At 45.0% G+C, this 14,977-nt stretch overlaps 1 protein-coding gene across 1 annotated transcript in view; it reads left to right on the top strand.

The window, feature by feature from the left end:
• The window catches only part of EML1 (echinoderm microtubule associated protein like 1), a 153,560-nt gene that overhangs the window by 93,277 nt on the left and 45,306 nt on the right, over positions 1-14,977 (top strand). The window contains exon 4 of the mRNA XM_005877879.2: positions 5,753-5,888. Coding sequence (XP_005877941.1) covers positions 5,753-5,888 — 136 coding nt within the window. The remainder of the gene's footprint in view (positions 1-5,752; positions 5,889-14,977) is intronic.

Below are 14,977 nucleotides of genomic sequence, written 5' to 3'. Positions count from 1 at the left end.
TCTCTTTTTCCTTTTCCTTTCATGTATTTTTTTAATATTAAGAACTGGTTGCCTCGCCTGTGTCTTTACTGTAGAGAATGTCTGCCTGCAAAGTTAGCTTTGTCCACATTGGATCCACGTGCAGACGGAAGATTTGCTGAACTTGGCTTACCATAGAGCAGAGAAGAGAGAATCAACCCGCTTGCGGGGCATGTATTCTAAAACTCTCGCTAGTATTCAGGTTTTCTCAGCGTTGTGGTTGCAGTGGGGCTGCACTCACTGCTGGTAGAATGACATGAACTGACCCCTTTATCTGTTGCTATTGTGAGTGTAAATACAGAAAACACTTGGTGAATAAAGGGGTTCATTGTGGCATTATGCGCAAGGGGAATTGGATGGGAAACAATAGGGGGAAGCAAGCGCAGGGCATGGCCAGAAAACTGTGGCACCTCCTGATTGGACGCTGTGTATCTTTAAAAATATCTGATTGGAAACAACAGCAAAATGCTCATGTATTATGTATTATATTAGGAGTCAAAAGCAGGATATCAAACTGTATAGACTGTGTAATTCCAACTACATAGACCAAATCTATGCAAACATTTGAAAGAACTATACCAACAGTTATTTATCGGGTTTTCCCCTCAGTGGTAGGAGTATGATGTTTTTCATTTCTACTTTAGTTGGCTTCTGAATGTTCTTTGGTGTATAGTCCTTCATAAGCAAAAGACATTTATGTTTAAAAGTGACTCCGTTCTCACCGAATCTGACCTTTGCTGCTCTGAGGCAAGCAGCAGGCTCTCCACTGACTTCCGGGGCTGGAGTTGGCTCACGTGCTTCACAAATTTGTTAAATGAATAACGGATCCATTGTACACGTGCTCGGCTAACTTCCCTGTCAGTGCCAGGAGAGCGTCGTGGGGTTTTACATGTAAAATGTGGGTTGCAATATGGTTGTTGCCCCAGCATCTGGGTCGTGGGCTTTGTTGACATTAACCAGCGAGTAGCTCCTGTTGCTCATTTTAATTTGGCTGCGATTGGACAGCTTGCCTTTTGTAAAACTTTCATGTACCTTTGCAGACTTTTTTTATCAATAGCCTCATTGATGATCAGAGACTTAATAAATATAACCAAACACCCCTGCTGGCGGTGCTGGTGATCTTTAACAGTATAGCCTCTGCTGCGGACACTTTTCCTGATGTTAAAATGTCACCGTAGCTACCACTCATTAGCCGGCTAGGGGCTGGGCTTTGCAGTAGATATTGGGTCTACCAGTTCATTTCACCTCCCACAATCCTTTGAGGGAGGTATTAACATGCCCATTTCACGGAGGAGGCAGCAGCCTCCAGGACGGAATAATCTGCCCCAGGCTACACAGCTAGTGAGGGGGGATCTGGGTCTGGACCCCAAGGCCACTGGGCGCATGAGGGGGTTCTTTCCGCCACCCATGCCGCTTTGCTGTTCTCACCTCTTAGCAATGTTATTCAAATTCGCATTATGCAAATCAAGTCAAATCTTTAAGGAATGCATAACTATATGACTGGGAATGAGGGCTCTTTTCTCAAGGTCTGATTTGATTGGCAAAGTATCCCAAGTACAGTAGATCCTATTCAGCACATAATTGTGTGAAAGACTATGTTATGGTCCCTTCACAAATCTTATTAGATAGAGACAACTAGCAAATTTGCAGTGAGTTAAATTAAAGAATCATGAACTTAGTTCTTTATCCTGGTTAACCACAATTACAGCGCAGTTTTTCCCCTCTCTCCCGTCAACTGTGCTTTCTCCTTCTCTCTCGCCTTACCCATCAGTTATTAGGGAAAGTCACTTCTGCTTTCTATTGCACAGAGCACACCACAGTTCCTTCTGCTTTCTCACTCCCTCCCCAGTTTAGGTAGGAATGCTTTAGTGATTTATAGAAAAGGGTTAGTAGGTATAGTCACTTTTTCTGAGACCAAGAAAGATTGTTTTTGAACTTTGTTTTATGAAAATGTTCACATGTATATAAAAGTAGAAAGAAAAATACCTCTTTCCTTTTACACCGCTGCATAGTACTCCACTGTGGGGATGAGCCATGGTTGATGCCAGTCCCTATTGGCGGTCCTTTGTTTTACAAATAATTTAAAAATAATTGTACATATGCCATGTTGTATTATTCCAGCATATCGTTAGGGTAGATTCCTGGAAGTAGGGTTACTGGATCAAAGGTAGAATTAGAAGCATCTGCAGTTTCCCTGGGTATTGGTGACAGGAATCGTCCCCAGCACTTAATCAGTTATCTACTTTGTCTTACAATTTAGCAAAAGCAGGTAGCCTTCTCCAATTCCAAATATAGACATATTTTAAATTTTTAAAAAGGTAATTGGGAATTCTAGGTCCACATTTGTCAGATATGCTAAAGCTAAACTGTGGATTTCACATGTAATCACACACATAGTCATGCTTTGCATAATTGAATTTATTTTTAAGCCTATTGGGAAGTTTTACTTATCAAATGTTGCACATTGAGTTGTTAATATCAGTCTTGATCTTAGATTATAACTTAATATCAATGACACAATAGACATTGGTAGATTTGACCAGCTACACTCGAATTTCCATACTTGCATCAACTGTAGTTTTGAAAATGTGTCCTCATGGACAGTACTTTTTGAAGTCTGGTTCCTCCAGTCGACCACTTAGAAAGATGAGAAACATGCTCCTTTCAGGCTTGCACGTGCACGTTTTAGACCTGACATTCGGAATACCTCACAGCCAGAGAGTCCCGTCAGCACCCTGTGGGTGGTGTGCAGGAGTTTCACTCCAGGTAGAGGGTGGGGACCTTCTGTTGCATGTATGCCAAGTCACTGCTGGCCCTGGTGCCACACCTGTGCCTGGGTCTCCAGCTCCCCGTTCTCCTCACCTCCCCCACCCCCCCGGGCCTGTCCACTTCCGCCTTGGACTCTTCTCCTTTCACTTCCTGTGGGTTGGCGAGTCAAAGAGAACCCACCAGGGTGTTGCTTTTCAGAGCCCGTTCTCACATGAGTCAGGATCATAGGTCTCAGAGCAGGAGGGGACACCCTTGGAGCACTTGCAGACTGAAGCCTCTACTTGATGGGTTAGGAAAATGGGCCCGGGGGTCTTGCCTGCGGTCACACTGCCCTTCGCGTGTGCTAGGCCCACTGGGCCCGAAGGCACAAAACATGGGAGTGACTCAGAAGTGGCAACATAATGCCTTTCCTTTGAAGCAGGGATTTTGTTATGCAGCCGGGTCCACAAATACATCTCCTGGGTGGGGTGTCGTCACAGGTGCCACTTCCAGGAGCCTCCAGTCCCATAGCCAGGCCAAGACACAGGGGACTGACCACGTGGGGCGTTTATCTCTTCTCCCCCTTCAGTCATTCACTCAGTCACTTATGTGCATCAGTGTGGACTCGTGGCATTTATTTTAAACTTGGGGCTACAATCCAATGCAGCTTAATTTATTTTGTTGCTCAAATTGTTCCAGCTTTGGCCGTCGGAAGCTTTCTGTTGGCTCCTGCCTCCCTTTGACTCGCCGTCATCAATACAGAGTTTTGGGGTTTTGTTGTTTTGTGAGCACTTCCTTACTCTCTGACACTATAAGATGCTCCAGGCTCATGTGGTATGTTCCTGCCCTTGCCCTAGATGCAGGTATTTCCCCAGGGGGCCCTGTTCCTTTCACTGTAGAATGATATTAGAAACCAAGGGTTGGGCACTGGGTGTCCCTGCTTTAGGCTCTCAGCAGACAGAGCTGGGAAAGCCATGTGTTTACACTAGCCTGTGTACACACACGTGTCTACAATTTTGTATCTGTAGCTCTGTCCAGCTAGACGTGGCTTCATCCGATGTCTCCTCCTCGGCCCTATCACCACCTGTTCCTTCCAGCCTGCCCCCTGCTGGTCTTTACCACCCTTTCCGACAGCGAGAAGCCTGGCTCCACCCATCCTCCATGCATTCGCTCAGCTGTTCAATCTAGTATTTATGTATAGTGGTTTCAGGATTGTGCCCCCATGGGAAGCAACTTTACTAAGTAGAATACAGGGCTCCGTGCAGTTCCTTCTGTAATCTTACCTCCTCCACTCGCTTCCAGAATTACTTGTCAGCACCTTTCCTCTCCACTCCCATCCATGAGGCTAGAGCAGCCGTGGGCAAACTACGGCCCGCGGGCCGGATCCGGCCCGTTTGAAATGAATAAAATTAAAAAAAAAAAAAGACCGTACCCTTTTATGTAATGATGTTTACTTTGAATTTATATTAGTTCACACAAACACTCCATCCATGCTTTTGTTCCGGCCCTCCGGTCCAGTTTAAGAACCCATTGTGGCCCTCGAGTCAAAAAGTTTGCCCACCCCTAGGCTAGAGCATATCTTTGTAGTAAGTTTGATTCTTTTGTCACAATCTGCATCCCATCCTGTGGTTCCCCCATCTCCTAATTGACTTTATTTGCATACATTCAAGTTCACTCTAGGCTTTGACAAATGCATAGTGTCACATTCCACCACCACAGTAGTGTTCAGAAGAGTTTGACCACCCTAAAAAGTCTCCGATGCTGTGCCTGGTCAACCCCTCCCGCCACCGCTATCGCCGCTAAACTCTGGCAACCTCTGATCTGGTCTTGGTCCCTATAGTTTTGCCTTTTATAGACTGTCATGGGAGGCTACAGTATGTAGCCTTTCAGACTGGCTCCTTTCACTTAGCAACATAGAAATAGGGCTCATCCATGTTGTCGTATGGATTGGGTCATTGCCCTTTTTGCCGAGTCACATTCCACTGTATGGACGTACCAGAGTTTGTCCACTCACCAGTGGAAGGATATCTTGGTTGCTTCCGGTTGTTGACAGTTATGGATAAAGCTGCTATAAATATTAAATGCAGGTTTATATAGACGGAAGTTTTCCAATCATTGGGAAAATACCTCGTGTCACTCAATTGCTGGATTGTATGGTCAGACTATGTATAGCAGCTGCCAAACTGTCTTCCAGAGTGACTACACTTTCGCATCCCACCAGCAAGGCATGAATTCCTGTGGCTGGGCCCTGCCCAGCAGTTGGTGTTTTGTCTGCTTTCTGGAGGATAGCCATCCTAATAGGTGTATAGAGATAGCTCATTACTGTTTTAATTTGCATTTCCCTGGTGACAAAAGATGCTGAGCATCTTTTCATATGCTTATTTGCCATCTGTGTATCTTCTTTGGTGAGGGGTCTGTTCGGATCTTTTGCCTTTTTTTTTAATGGGCTGTTTGTTTGCTTACTGTTGAGTTTTTAGAGGTTTTTTTTGTGTGTTTTTTTTTTAATATTCTGTGTACAAATCCTTTATCAGCCATGTGATTTGCAAATATTTTCTCCCAGGCTATGACTTCTCTTTTTATCCTCTTCACAATGTCTTTCGCAGAGCAAAAATTTTTATAATGTTAATGAAGTCCAAGCTATTAATTTTTTCTTTATGGATTGCCCTTTTGGTGTTGTATCTAAAAAAAAAAGTCATCTCCAAACCCAGGTCCCATTTCTCCCATGTTTTCATCTAGAAGTTTTATCGCTTTGCATTTGACACTTAGATCTGTGGTCCATTGTGAGGTAGTTTCTGAATGAGGTGTGAGGGTGCTATCTAGGTTCTGTGCTCCAGCACCACTTGATAAAAATCCCCATTGAGTTAGTTGCCTTTGCACCTTCGTTCATTTTTGCTAGCACTGGTAAACATTGAAGCCTTTCTACGGATCTTAAAGAGGTACCTTGACAAGGGGCACGTTCTGATTTCCTTTTCTGCTTGTCTTACAGCAAGACCCCTGGTGCAGACCTTGCCTTTAAGAACCACCGTCAACAACGGCACCGTGTTACCAAAGAAACCTAGTGGCTCTCTGCCGTCCCCCTCCGGGACCAGGAAAGAAACTGCTATGCCGGCAATAACCAAAAGGTAGGCACAAAGTGACTTAAAGGAAGTCTAAAAGAAATCCATCTCAGATGTTTAAATATGTATTCCTGCCCTAGCTAGTTTGGCTCAGTGGATAGAGTGTGGGCCTGTGGACTAAAGGTTCGATTCCAGTCAAGGGCAGGCTCGATCCCCAGTAGGGGGCATACAGGAGGCAGCTAATCAGTGATTCTTTGTCATCATTGATGTTTCTATCTATCTCTCCCTCTCCCTTCCACTCTGAAATCAATAAAAAAATATTTTTAAAAAGAGGCTATTTTTAAAAAAATGTATTTCTGTGCTTAAATGACACTTTACGATTTCTCCTCTGATTAAAGCTTGTAAAAATATAATATTTGGTGTGTTGCCATAATAGAAATCATATAGATTTATTATTCTGCTTTTTAAAATTTAATCACATTTTTTGCTATTTATTTATTTACTTTTTCAATTACATTGACATTTCTATATTATTTTATATTAGTTTCAGGTGTACAGCATAGCAGTTAGGCATTTATACCATTTACAAAATGTTCCCCTGGTAAGTCCAATACCCAGCTGGTTCCGTACATAATTATTACAATGTTATTGATCTATTCCCTCTGCCATATTTCACGTCCCTGTAAAATTTAATCATAGTGCCTTTGAAAGGCCTATTAGCTAAAACTACACTGTACCGTCTTGTATTTTTTACTTACAATTCTCTTTTGAAAAAAAAAATGGGGGTATAACCCAGGTACAAAAGAAAATGCTGTTCCCAGGCCTACACTTGGCACATGGCAAAATTCAGGTTACCACAACCTTCATGTTACAGTCCACCTTTATTCTTCTGCATGTAGATATTCAATTTTCCATGTACCATTTGTTGAAAAGACTGTCCTTTCCCCGTTGTGTAGTCCTGGCATCTTTGCCAAAAGTCATTTGGCCGTATGTGCAACGGTTTATTTCTGAGCTCTCTGTTCGATTCCATTGGTCTGTATTATCTGTCTTTATGCCAATAAAGACACCACAGCAGTTTGATTACTGTTATTTTGCAGTATGTTTTGAAATCAGGAAGTGTGAGGCCTCTAACTTTGTTCCTTTTCAAGTTTATTTTGGCTAGTTGGGGTCCCCTGAGATTTCTTATGAATTTTACAATTTTTTTTCTGTTTTTACCAAAAAAATGCCATTGAGATTTTGATAGGGATTATACTGACTCTATAGATTACTTTGGGTAGGATAGACATCTTAACAGTAGTAAGAGTTCCAATCCATGAATATGGAATGTGCTTCCATTTATCATTTTTCATTTTTTTAGCGATGTTTTGTCGTTTTCTTTATTTTTAATTGAATTTATTAGGGTGATATTGGTTAATAAAATTATATAGGTTTCAGGTGTATAATTCTATAATCCATCATCTGTATATTGAGTTGTGTGTCCACCACTCCAAGTCTCCTTCCATCACTGTTTATCCCCCCTTTACCCTCTTCTATCTCCTCCCATGTAGTTTTTTTGGACAAGTCTTTCACCTCCTTGGTTAAATTTTTCTTAAGTATTTTATTCTTTTTGATGCTATAACAAATAGAATTGTTTTCTTAATTTCCTTTTTGGATTAGCTGTTGTTAGTGTATAGACATGCAACTGATTTTTGTGTGTTGATTTTTCTATCTGTAACTTTGCTGAAATTGTTTATTAGTTTTAAATTGTTTGTGTGTGGAATCTTTAGTGTTCTTTACATGTAAGATTATGTTCTCTGCAAACAGGTAACTTTATGTCTTCCTTTCTAATTTAGATGCCTTTTATTTGTTTTTCTTGTCTAATCGCACTGGGAGGACCTCCAGTGCTATGTTGAGTAGCAGTGGGGACAGTGGGTATCCTTGCTTTGTCCTGTTCTCAGAAGAAAAGCTTTTAGTCTTTCACCACTGAATATGGCGTGAGCTGTGGGCTGCTCATAGATTGCTTTTACTATGTTACGGTATTTTCCTTCTATTCTAGCTTGTTGAGTATTTCTAATATGAAAGGATGTTGAATTTTGTCAAGTACTTTTTCTGCATCAAGACAAACATTTGTTATTTGTCCTTCATTCTGTTAATGTTGTGTATTACATTGATTGCTTTTCATATGCCAATTCCTGCTTTCCAAATGTGAATCCCACTTGGTCATGGTATATATAATTATTTTTATGTACTGTTCAATTCAGTTTGGTCTTATTTTGTTGAGGATTTTTGCATCAATGTTCATCAGGAATATCGGTCTGTGTAGTTTTTCTTGTTGTGTCTTTGTCTGGTTTTGGTATCAGAATAATGCTGCCCTCATAGGATGAAATTGGAAGTGTGTCCTCCCCGCCCCCCTCAGTTCTTTGGAAGAGTTTGAAGAGGATTGGTATTAATTCCTCTTTAAATATTTGGTAGAATTCTCTAGTGAGGCCATCTGGCCCTGGGCTTTTGTTTGTTGGGACAGTTTTGATTACTGCTTCAATGTCCGTCCAATCATAGATGTGTTCAGAATTTTTATTTGCTTCTGATTCAGTCTTGGTAGGTTGCATGTATTGAAGAATTTATCCATTTCCTCTAGATTATCAGTTTGTTGGCATATATTTGTTCATAGTAGTCTCTTATAATCTTTTTTCTGTAACAACTTTTATTTCTAATTTTAGTTGTGTCTTCTCTTCCTTAGTCAAGCTGAGGATTTGTCAAGTTTGTTGAACTTTTTAAAAAAATTATTGATTTCACTGATTTTTTTTGTTTTTCTTCTCTATTTTATTTATCTCTGCTGTACTCTTTATTATCTCCTTACTTTTGCTAACTTTTGTGTTTTTCTGTTCCTAGTTGCTTGTGGTTTAAAATTAGGTTGTTGATTTGAGATCCTTTTTCTTTTTAGTGTATGTGTTTATGGCTATAGATTTCCCTCTTAATACTGCTTTTTCGCATCCCATAAGTTTTAGTATGTTTTGTTTTTATTTCTATTTGTCTGCAGATATTTTCTAAATTCTATACTAATGTCTTCTTTGACCCATTGGTTGTTTAAGAGTGAGTTGTTTAATTTTTAGATTGACTTTTTAAAGGAGCAAATAGTTAATGGGGGAGAAAATGAGATTCCCTTTTTTCTTGAAGAAAATATAATTTTATAATTTATGCCTCTTTTATATACTTGGAACTTAAAAGACATTCTTTTCAGAGCTTAAAAATAAAAAAATATAAGTAAAGTTATTATCTAGCTGTGAATTAGAAATACATAGTTTTCTAAGATGGAGTGTCCAAGACTCTTGGTTTCTGTGTAGAGTGTAGGGATTCACTTATGTTTTTTCTCTGGCTTTTATGGGCTTCTGTGGATGTGCGTTCCCATCATTTGGAAGTTGGAAACCCAAACAGTAGCATCTGATGGTTACTCCATGTTTGTAAAGTTCCTATAGTCTCTCATTAGGAGAGAATTTTGAAAACAAAGAAGAAGAAAAAACAAAGACGGACATTGTAAATATTAGGATTTAAAACAACTTCCAAGCACTTCAAATATGTTTACAACCGTGTAGAAATGTTCCTGTCATCGGAGTTCCAAATTAGCCGGGTTGGAGCATCTGTGGTGTGTGGATGGGTCTGTTTGTTTTCTTTCCTGGGGGCTCAGCCCAGTGCTGAAGAACAAAATCCCCTGGAAATTGTCCAGGGCCCAGTGGTTGTGCTTTGTGTTGTCAATTAAGACTTGGATGGGGGGCTGGATTTGGCCTCCTTGGGAAAAGCTTTGTTTCCATTAGTCAAAGGAAAAAAGGCAGAAAATCCGGGAAGATGTTGTAGGTCACACCTTGCTCGGTGGGAGTGCTGAAGCTGACAATAGACTAACACTTCCACGGTTCAGCACAAACCATCACTCGTTCTTCCCACTCCTACGTGGGGCTTTACAACGGGCGGCGCTGTGAGAGGGGAGATGGAGAGAACAAAGCAGGTGCAGAAGGAGAGCATAATTTTACAATCACTCTGCTCGGGGTGGAAGGCAGGACGGCCAACGCGCTTGCTTCCAGACAGACAGCTGGCGGTCCTCAGGAAAGGGAGTCGCACTTGTTAGAAACGCACCTCTTATAGATGCACCACAGCCAGATACGGACCGTGCACGACTTAAAGAATAGACAAACAAAATCTGCTGTTAGTTTGTTTTTAAATGTTTATTTCTAATATTTTTATCATTGAGGTGCATCGAAATGTAGGCGTGAAATTCATGCTCTGAGTCTGTTCTCGGCAGCGGAATAGAGATGGAAATATTCTCCTGTGAGCAGAGGAAGACCACTTGGCTCCTACCGTTTAGCAGGCGTGATCCCCTCTCCTCTCTGGGCGCAGGTAGTTGGCTACATGTGGCAGAAAAAACCCCCACACACTTCTTGTGATCTGTCGATTCTCCAAGAACACCAGCCTTCTTTTTGTTGTTGTTAATCCTCACCAGAGGATATTTTTGCATTGATTTTTTTAGAGAGAGTGGAAGGGAGAGGGAGAGACAGAGAGAGAAGCATCGATGTGAGACATCATCAATTGGTTGCCTCCCGCATGCAACCCAACCAGTGTCAGGGATTGAGCCTGCAATCGAGCCCTTGACTGGAATCAAACCCAGGGTCTTCCAGTCCACAGGCCGATGCTCTATCCACTGAGCCAAACCGGCTAGGGCATCGCTCAGACTTTATAGGACAAAAGCCATGTTGTGGCCCCACGTTGACTCCCCAGTGCTCTGCGTGGCGCCCAGGATAAGGTCGGTGCCTAGTAAGGGTTTGCTGAGTGGATAATCGTTTTAATCCAGAGTTAGTGCCGCGGCTGCCGTGACACTGTCAGAGAACCTCTGGTCTTGCATAATAGCTACCTGACAGGTTTCTGGTTTTTCTACAGTAAAAAATGTGGGGTCATTTGGCAAAAGTTTGTAAAACCAGTTCTCAGTTCCAAGTCACATACAAAAGGAAGACATAATGATAGTTTATTATGCTTAGAGTTATCTGATCATAAAGAAAAGATTGCCACTTTTTTTCTGGTCACTGATTTCCCTGGCAGAAATTTCATGAGGTTGGCAAAAACCATCGAATGCATATGTAAGTGTGAAGTCTGGAGAGCTGTGATCTTTTCAGAACTTAGGTGTTTTATTTGAAAAGGTAGCAGAAACCAGAAGGAACAAGAAGAAAGTGTGGCATCTGTGTACCTCTGCCCCAGAAAGCCTCTAAAAAGACGCCTGTGTCACCAGCCAGCACTCCTGCGACCCTCAGAATAAAGGGCGCTCTTCCCACTTGCTGTCCGGAGGGAACACCCCGCTGGTTACTTGGAGGTGCCCTCCTACTGCGGATACAGTATTACTCCCTCTGCCGCCCCGGTTTCTGCCAATGTCTTGTCTTCCAGCTTATTTTCTGTCCTTCACTCTGGGCCCTAGTAAATCCTTGCATGCATAAGAGCTCTGGCTCTCAAAAGGAAATGTCTTGTTTCTTCCATGCATACAACAATGGTAGGTTAAAAAAATAAAAGCTTTACATTTTAATGCAAATGTGTGAAGGACCAGTATGCAGAAAGAGTTGTGATGGATTATACCCAAGTCTGTATATGCAAACCGCACCTTTTTCCATCCCAGCGTGTGGTGTGAGTTCTGAAACTTACGGAAGCTCACCGAGCTATTTCTCCAGCCCTGATGATGGCACTCGCGTTTCTTCCTCTTTGTTTCTGCGCCCTTATACGCAGATGGAACGGGCCTGTGAGTCTCCTCATTTTGAATTAGGTGACAGGTAAAAGGCAGGGTCCTTAATATACATCACCCATTGCTGCCGCGCTGGTTTCCATCATTACTATTCCCTGTTAACGCTTCCAGCCACCAGGTTGTGTTAATTACCAGAAAATTGGGCTTTCGGCTCTTTAAGGGCGTGTTTATCCAAGCCTTTATTTACTTATTTTCCCCAGCACCTTCTATGTTCAGAGGCCCTTCACAGACCGTTTGAGCTGGGAGGGACCTTAGGGGCCACTTTCTCCACTTTGCAAATCAAGACAGTCCATCTGTGAAAGGGACCAAGGGCAAGGGTGGGAAGCTCAGGTTTGCCCAACGAGCATCTGTTCTCCAGGCTTTTTTCAGGGCATTTCATCCCATTGAGAGTTTGAATTTTTTATTTTACTGTTTTGGGTGAGGAAGCTGAGCCTAGCGTTTCAGGAATGTGTCCAAGGCCAAGGTCCCCGGCTCATCAGCACTGCCCCCCGGGGCTTGCAGGAAGCCAGTCTGGTCCCCCACCCCTGAGAGATGCAGTCCGTACAACAGCGACAGCCAGCAAGCAGGGCACTCTGCCGCCAAGCTGACCGACTGCCCACCGTGCTGCAGGCCTCTTCCTTAGTTTTTATTGAATTTATTGAGGGACTTTGGTTAACACAGTTATATAGGTTTCAGGTGCACGATTCTATAATGATCGTCTGTATATTATACTGTGTGCTCACCACCCCAAGTGAAGTCCTCTTCCATCTCCATTCCCCCCCTCCCCCTCGTTAAATTGCTGTGAACTTGCCGTGAACTCCCACAAGGACCCCGCGGAGGCTGCCTCCCTGCCTCCGGGTGCCTAGGAGCCTCCTACGGGATGATTGGCACAGAATGACCCCTGACGTCACCTCAGCCTGTGCTTTTCCTCAGTGAAAGATCTTGAACTTTAAGCACAAAGGTTTCTATCATTTTGAGATGTCAATCCCCACATTTCAGAAATGTCATGCTCTCCTAAGATCTGTAATTTCCTTGTCCCCAAATTGCACATTCTAAAAATTCCCGTTGGCAGGGGCCCGCCCACCCCTGCTGATCGCTGGGAGGTGCTGGGCTGCGCCTTCAGAGCCTCCTCCGCCACCAGCGGGCCGTGCAGGGAGCTCATTTTAGTTCTATTTGCTCACGCAGAGAGGGAGTGGTTTCTCAAATGCCGGCACACCGTGCGGTTTTTAAAAACATGCTAAGAGGAAGGATGGAAGTCACGAAGGGAGGAGGACTGCACGGTGCCCGGAGGGAGGATGGACAGAGCGGAGCCGGGAGCGCACCTGCACAGGCTGGGCTTGCAGCACTGGTGTTGTAATTATGGGGGCTCAGCCCAGGGACCGGCCTGGCGGTCTCCCGCCCTCCCCTGGAGCTGTGCAGCCTGAGCCGCGCAGACTTCTCCGTCACCTCTCCTCCCTCCCGCAGCGCCCAGCCCCGAACCAGTCCTGCCGCATTTTCTCTGCCTGGGCCTCGCTCTCTTGGCTCCTGCCTTCCCTGTCCCTCGGGGTTTCTCTGCGCCTCAGGCTCCTGGGCAGTTTCTCGGCCCACAGCTGACAACTTACTCTCTGGTGGATTCTTCTCAGCTCCTTCCTCACGCGTGGTTTCCTCCACGGCTGTGGTTCAGTGCTGCCCTGAGCGCCTCGTGGTCAGCTGGCATTATTAGGACGCCCACCCCCCACTTGCACCTCCACAGGCGCCAGACCTGACTCTCCCCAAGTCCGAGTCTTCCCTGGGCCTGCCCACCAGCCTCTCCGCCCCTCGTGCTTCTAGAGCAGGTGCTCAACTGAAGCGCTCGTGTCTCTTCCTGTGACAGGGTCAAAGCACGAGGCGCCCTGTGTTAGTCACTATTTCACCCTTTCCTAATGAATATTTATCAAGCCCCAGTGCCAAAACGTATACAAGCATGATACGTGAGATCAGATCTCAAGACATGTATGGCCGGTGGTGATTTCAAAACTCCGCAGGGACCTGTGATACAGTCACATGACCCAAGAGCAGAGCAGTCAGCGTGCGCCCCTGCCCGGCCCTGGGTTGCCCCCACCTGGGAGTTTCCTGAGTCTGGGGCGTGCCTGTGGGTTACGGCTCTTCCCCACTGTGTCATTTCAGCTCATTAAAGCCCTTTATCGCTCCCAGAAAGGCAGTCTTCAGGCGTCTTCCCCAGACATTCCCCCCAGTTCCCAACCACTCTGTCCCCGGAAAGGGTCCTGCCCCACGTGGTCTGCCTTGGCCAGTAGCATGTGGCTTCTTGACTTTGGACAGGAAAGATTCACACGAGTCCAGGTGATTTTGAGAGGACGTTTATTAAATCTGGGAGCAACAGTGAAACAGGAAGGGCCTAGGAGAGACGCAGCAACAGGAAAGAGAGGAGGCAGGCTGCTCGGGCTCTAGAAACGTCTTGGGAGAGAAGTGAGCCACATGGGCTGCTGCCGGCTCACTGAGAGTCAGAGAAAAAGGGGGCCTTGGGGACAGGTTCAGGGGTTAGCTTGGGACGAGCTGCCGCTGCCCACTGCTCCCCTGGGTGCAAATCTTGTGGGGCCCTGAGAGTTTAGGAGAGAGAAGGGGGGGGGGCGTGGGCATGCTCCAGAGAGAGCCTGCGCGGAGTCGGTTACTTGGAGGGCTCTTACCTACTTTCCGAAGGTGGGGATCCGAGGGGGGGTCCATGGAGGGTCTCGGTAGAATGTTCCTCGGCTTCCCAGGTGTGCTCTTTAAGATGCTGACGTGCCCAAGTGAACGGCGCAAAGAGGGGCCGGGCCGTTTTCTGGTCCGCTCTCCCTCTATGTGGGTTTGCTTGGTCCTGATTGGGTTTGTTGTTATTCATCCCCCTGACTTATCCGTCCCTGGGTTTGGCTAGCACAGAGGGCACTAGTCGGGTCTCTGGTATCTACCTCCCTGACCAGGTGGTTTAAGCTCTTTGCTTATCCGGTTAGAAAAGAGAAGTGTAACCATTTGCTCTCGTGCCCTGGGTGAGGAAGATAAGATCTCGCGGTTTACTAGCTGCCTGTAAATTGCTCCAATTGTTTGGCCCCATCTGTCTAACCATCTAGCTCAGTTTCCCTTTTCTTGTCAAAAATTCTACTAACATCTAACCATCCCGCCTCCGCCCTAGTCCTCAGTGTTCCAGAGGGAAGTCAGTGCTTCCATGGGCACCTCCTCTAAGCACAGGCGTGACACAGCTGGGCTGTTCCGTCACGGCCCGTGGCATCCTGTTCGTGTTGGTCCCACGTGTGCCTTCCGACCAGACTTCTTCAGTGTCCGCACCATTGACGTTGGGGGCTGGCACCGCCTTTGTTGGGGGCTGTCCTGGGCACGGTCGGGTGCTGAGCGGCATCCCAGGCCTCTGTCTAATAGATGTGGGCAGTAGCCCCCCCCCCCCCCCCCCCCCCCCACC

This window comes from Myotis brandtii, unplaced genomic scaffold (assembly GCF_000412655.1).
Source record: "Myotis brandtii unplaced genomic scaffold, ASM41265v1 scaffold535, whole genome shotgun sequence".
NCBI lineage: Eukaryota > Metazoa > Chordata > Mammalia > Chiroptera > Vespertilionidae > Myotis > Myotis brandtii.
Note: the sequence above shows the minus strand (reverse complement) of the source record. Positions and strands in the feature narration are given on the sequence as shown.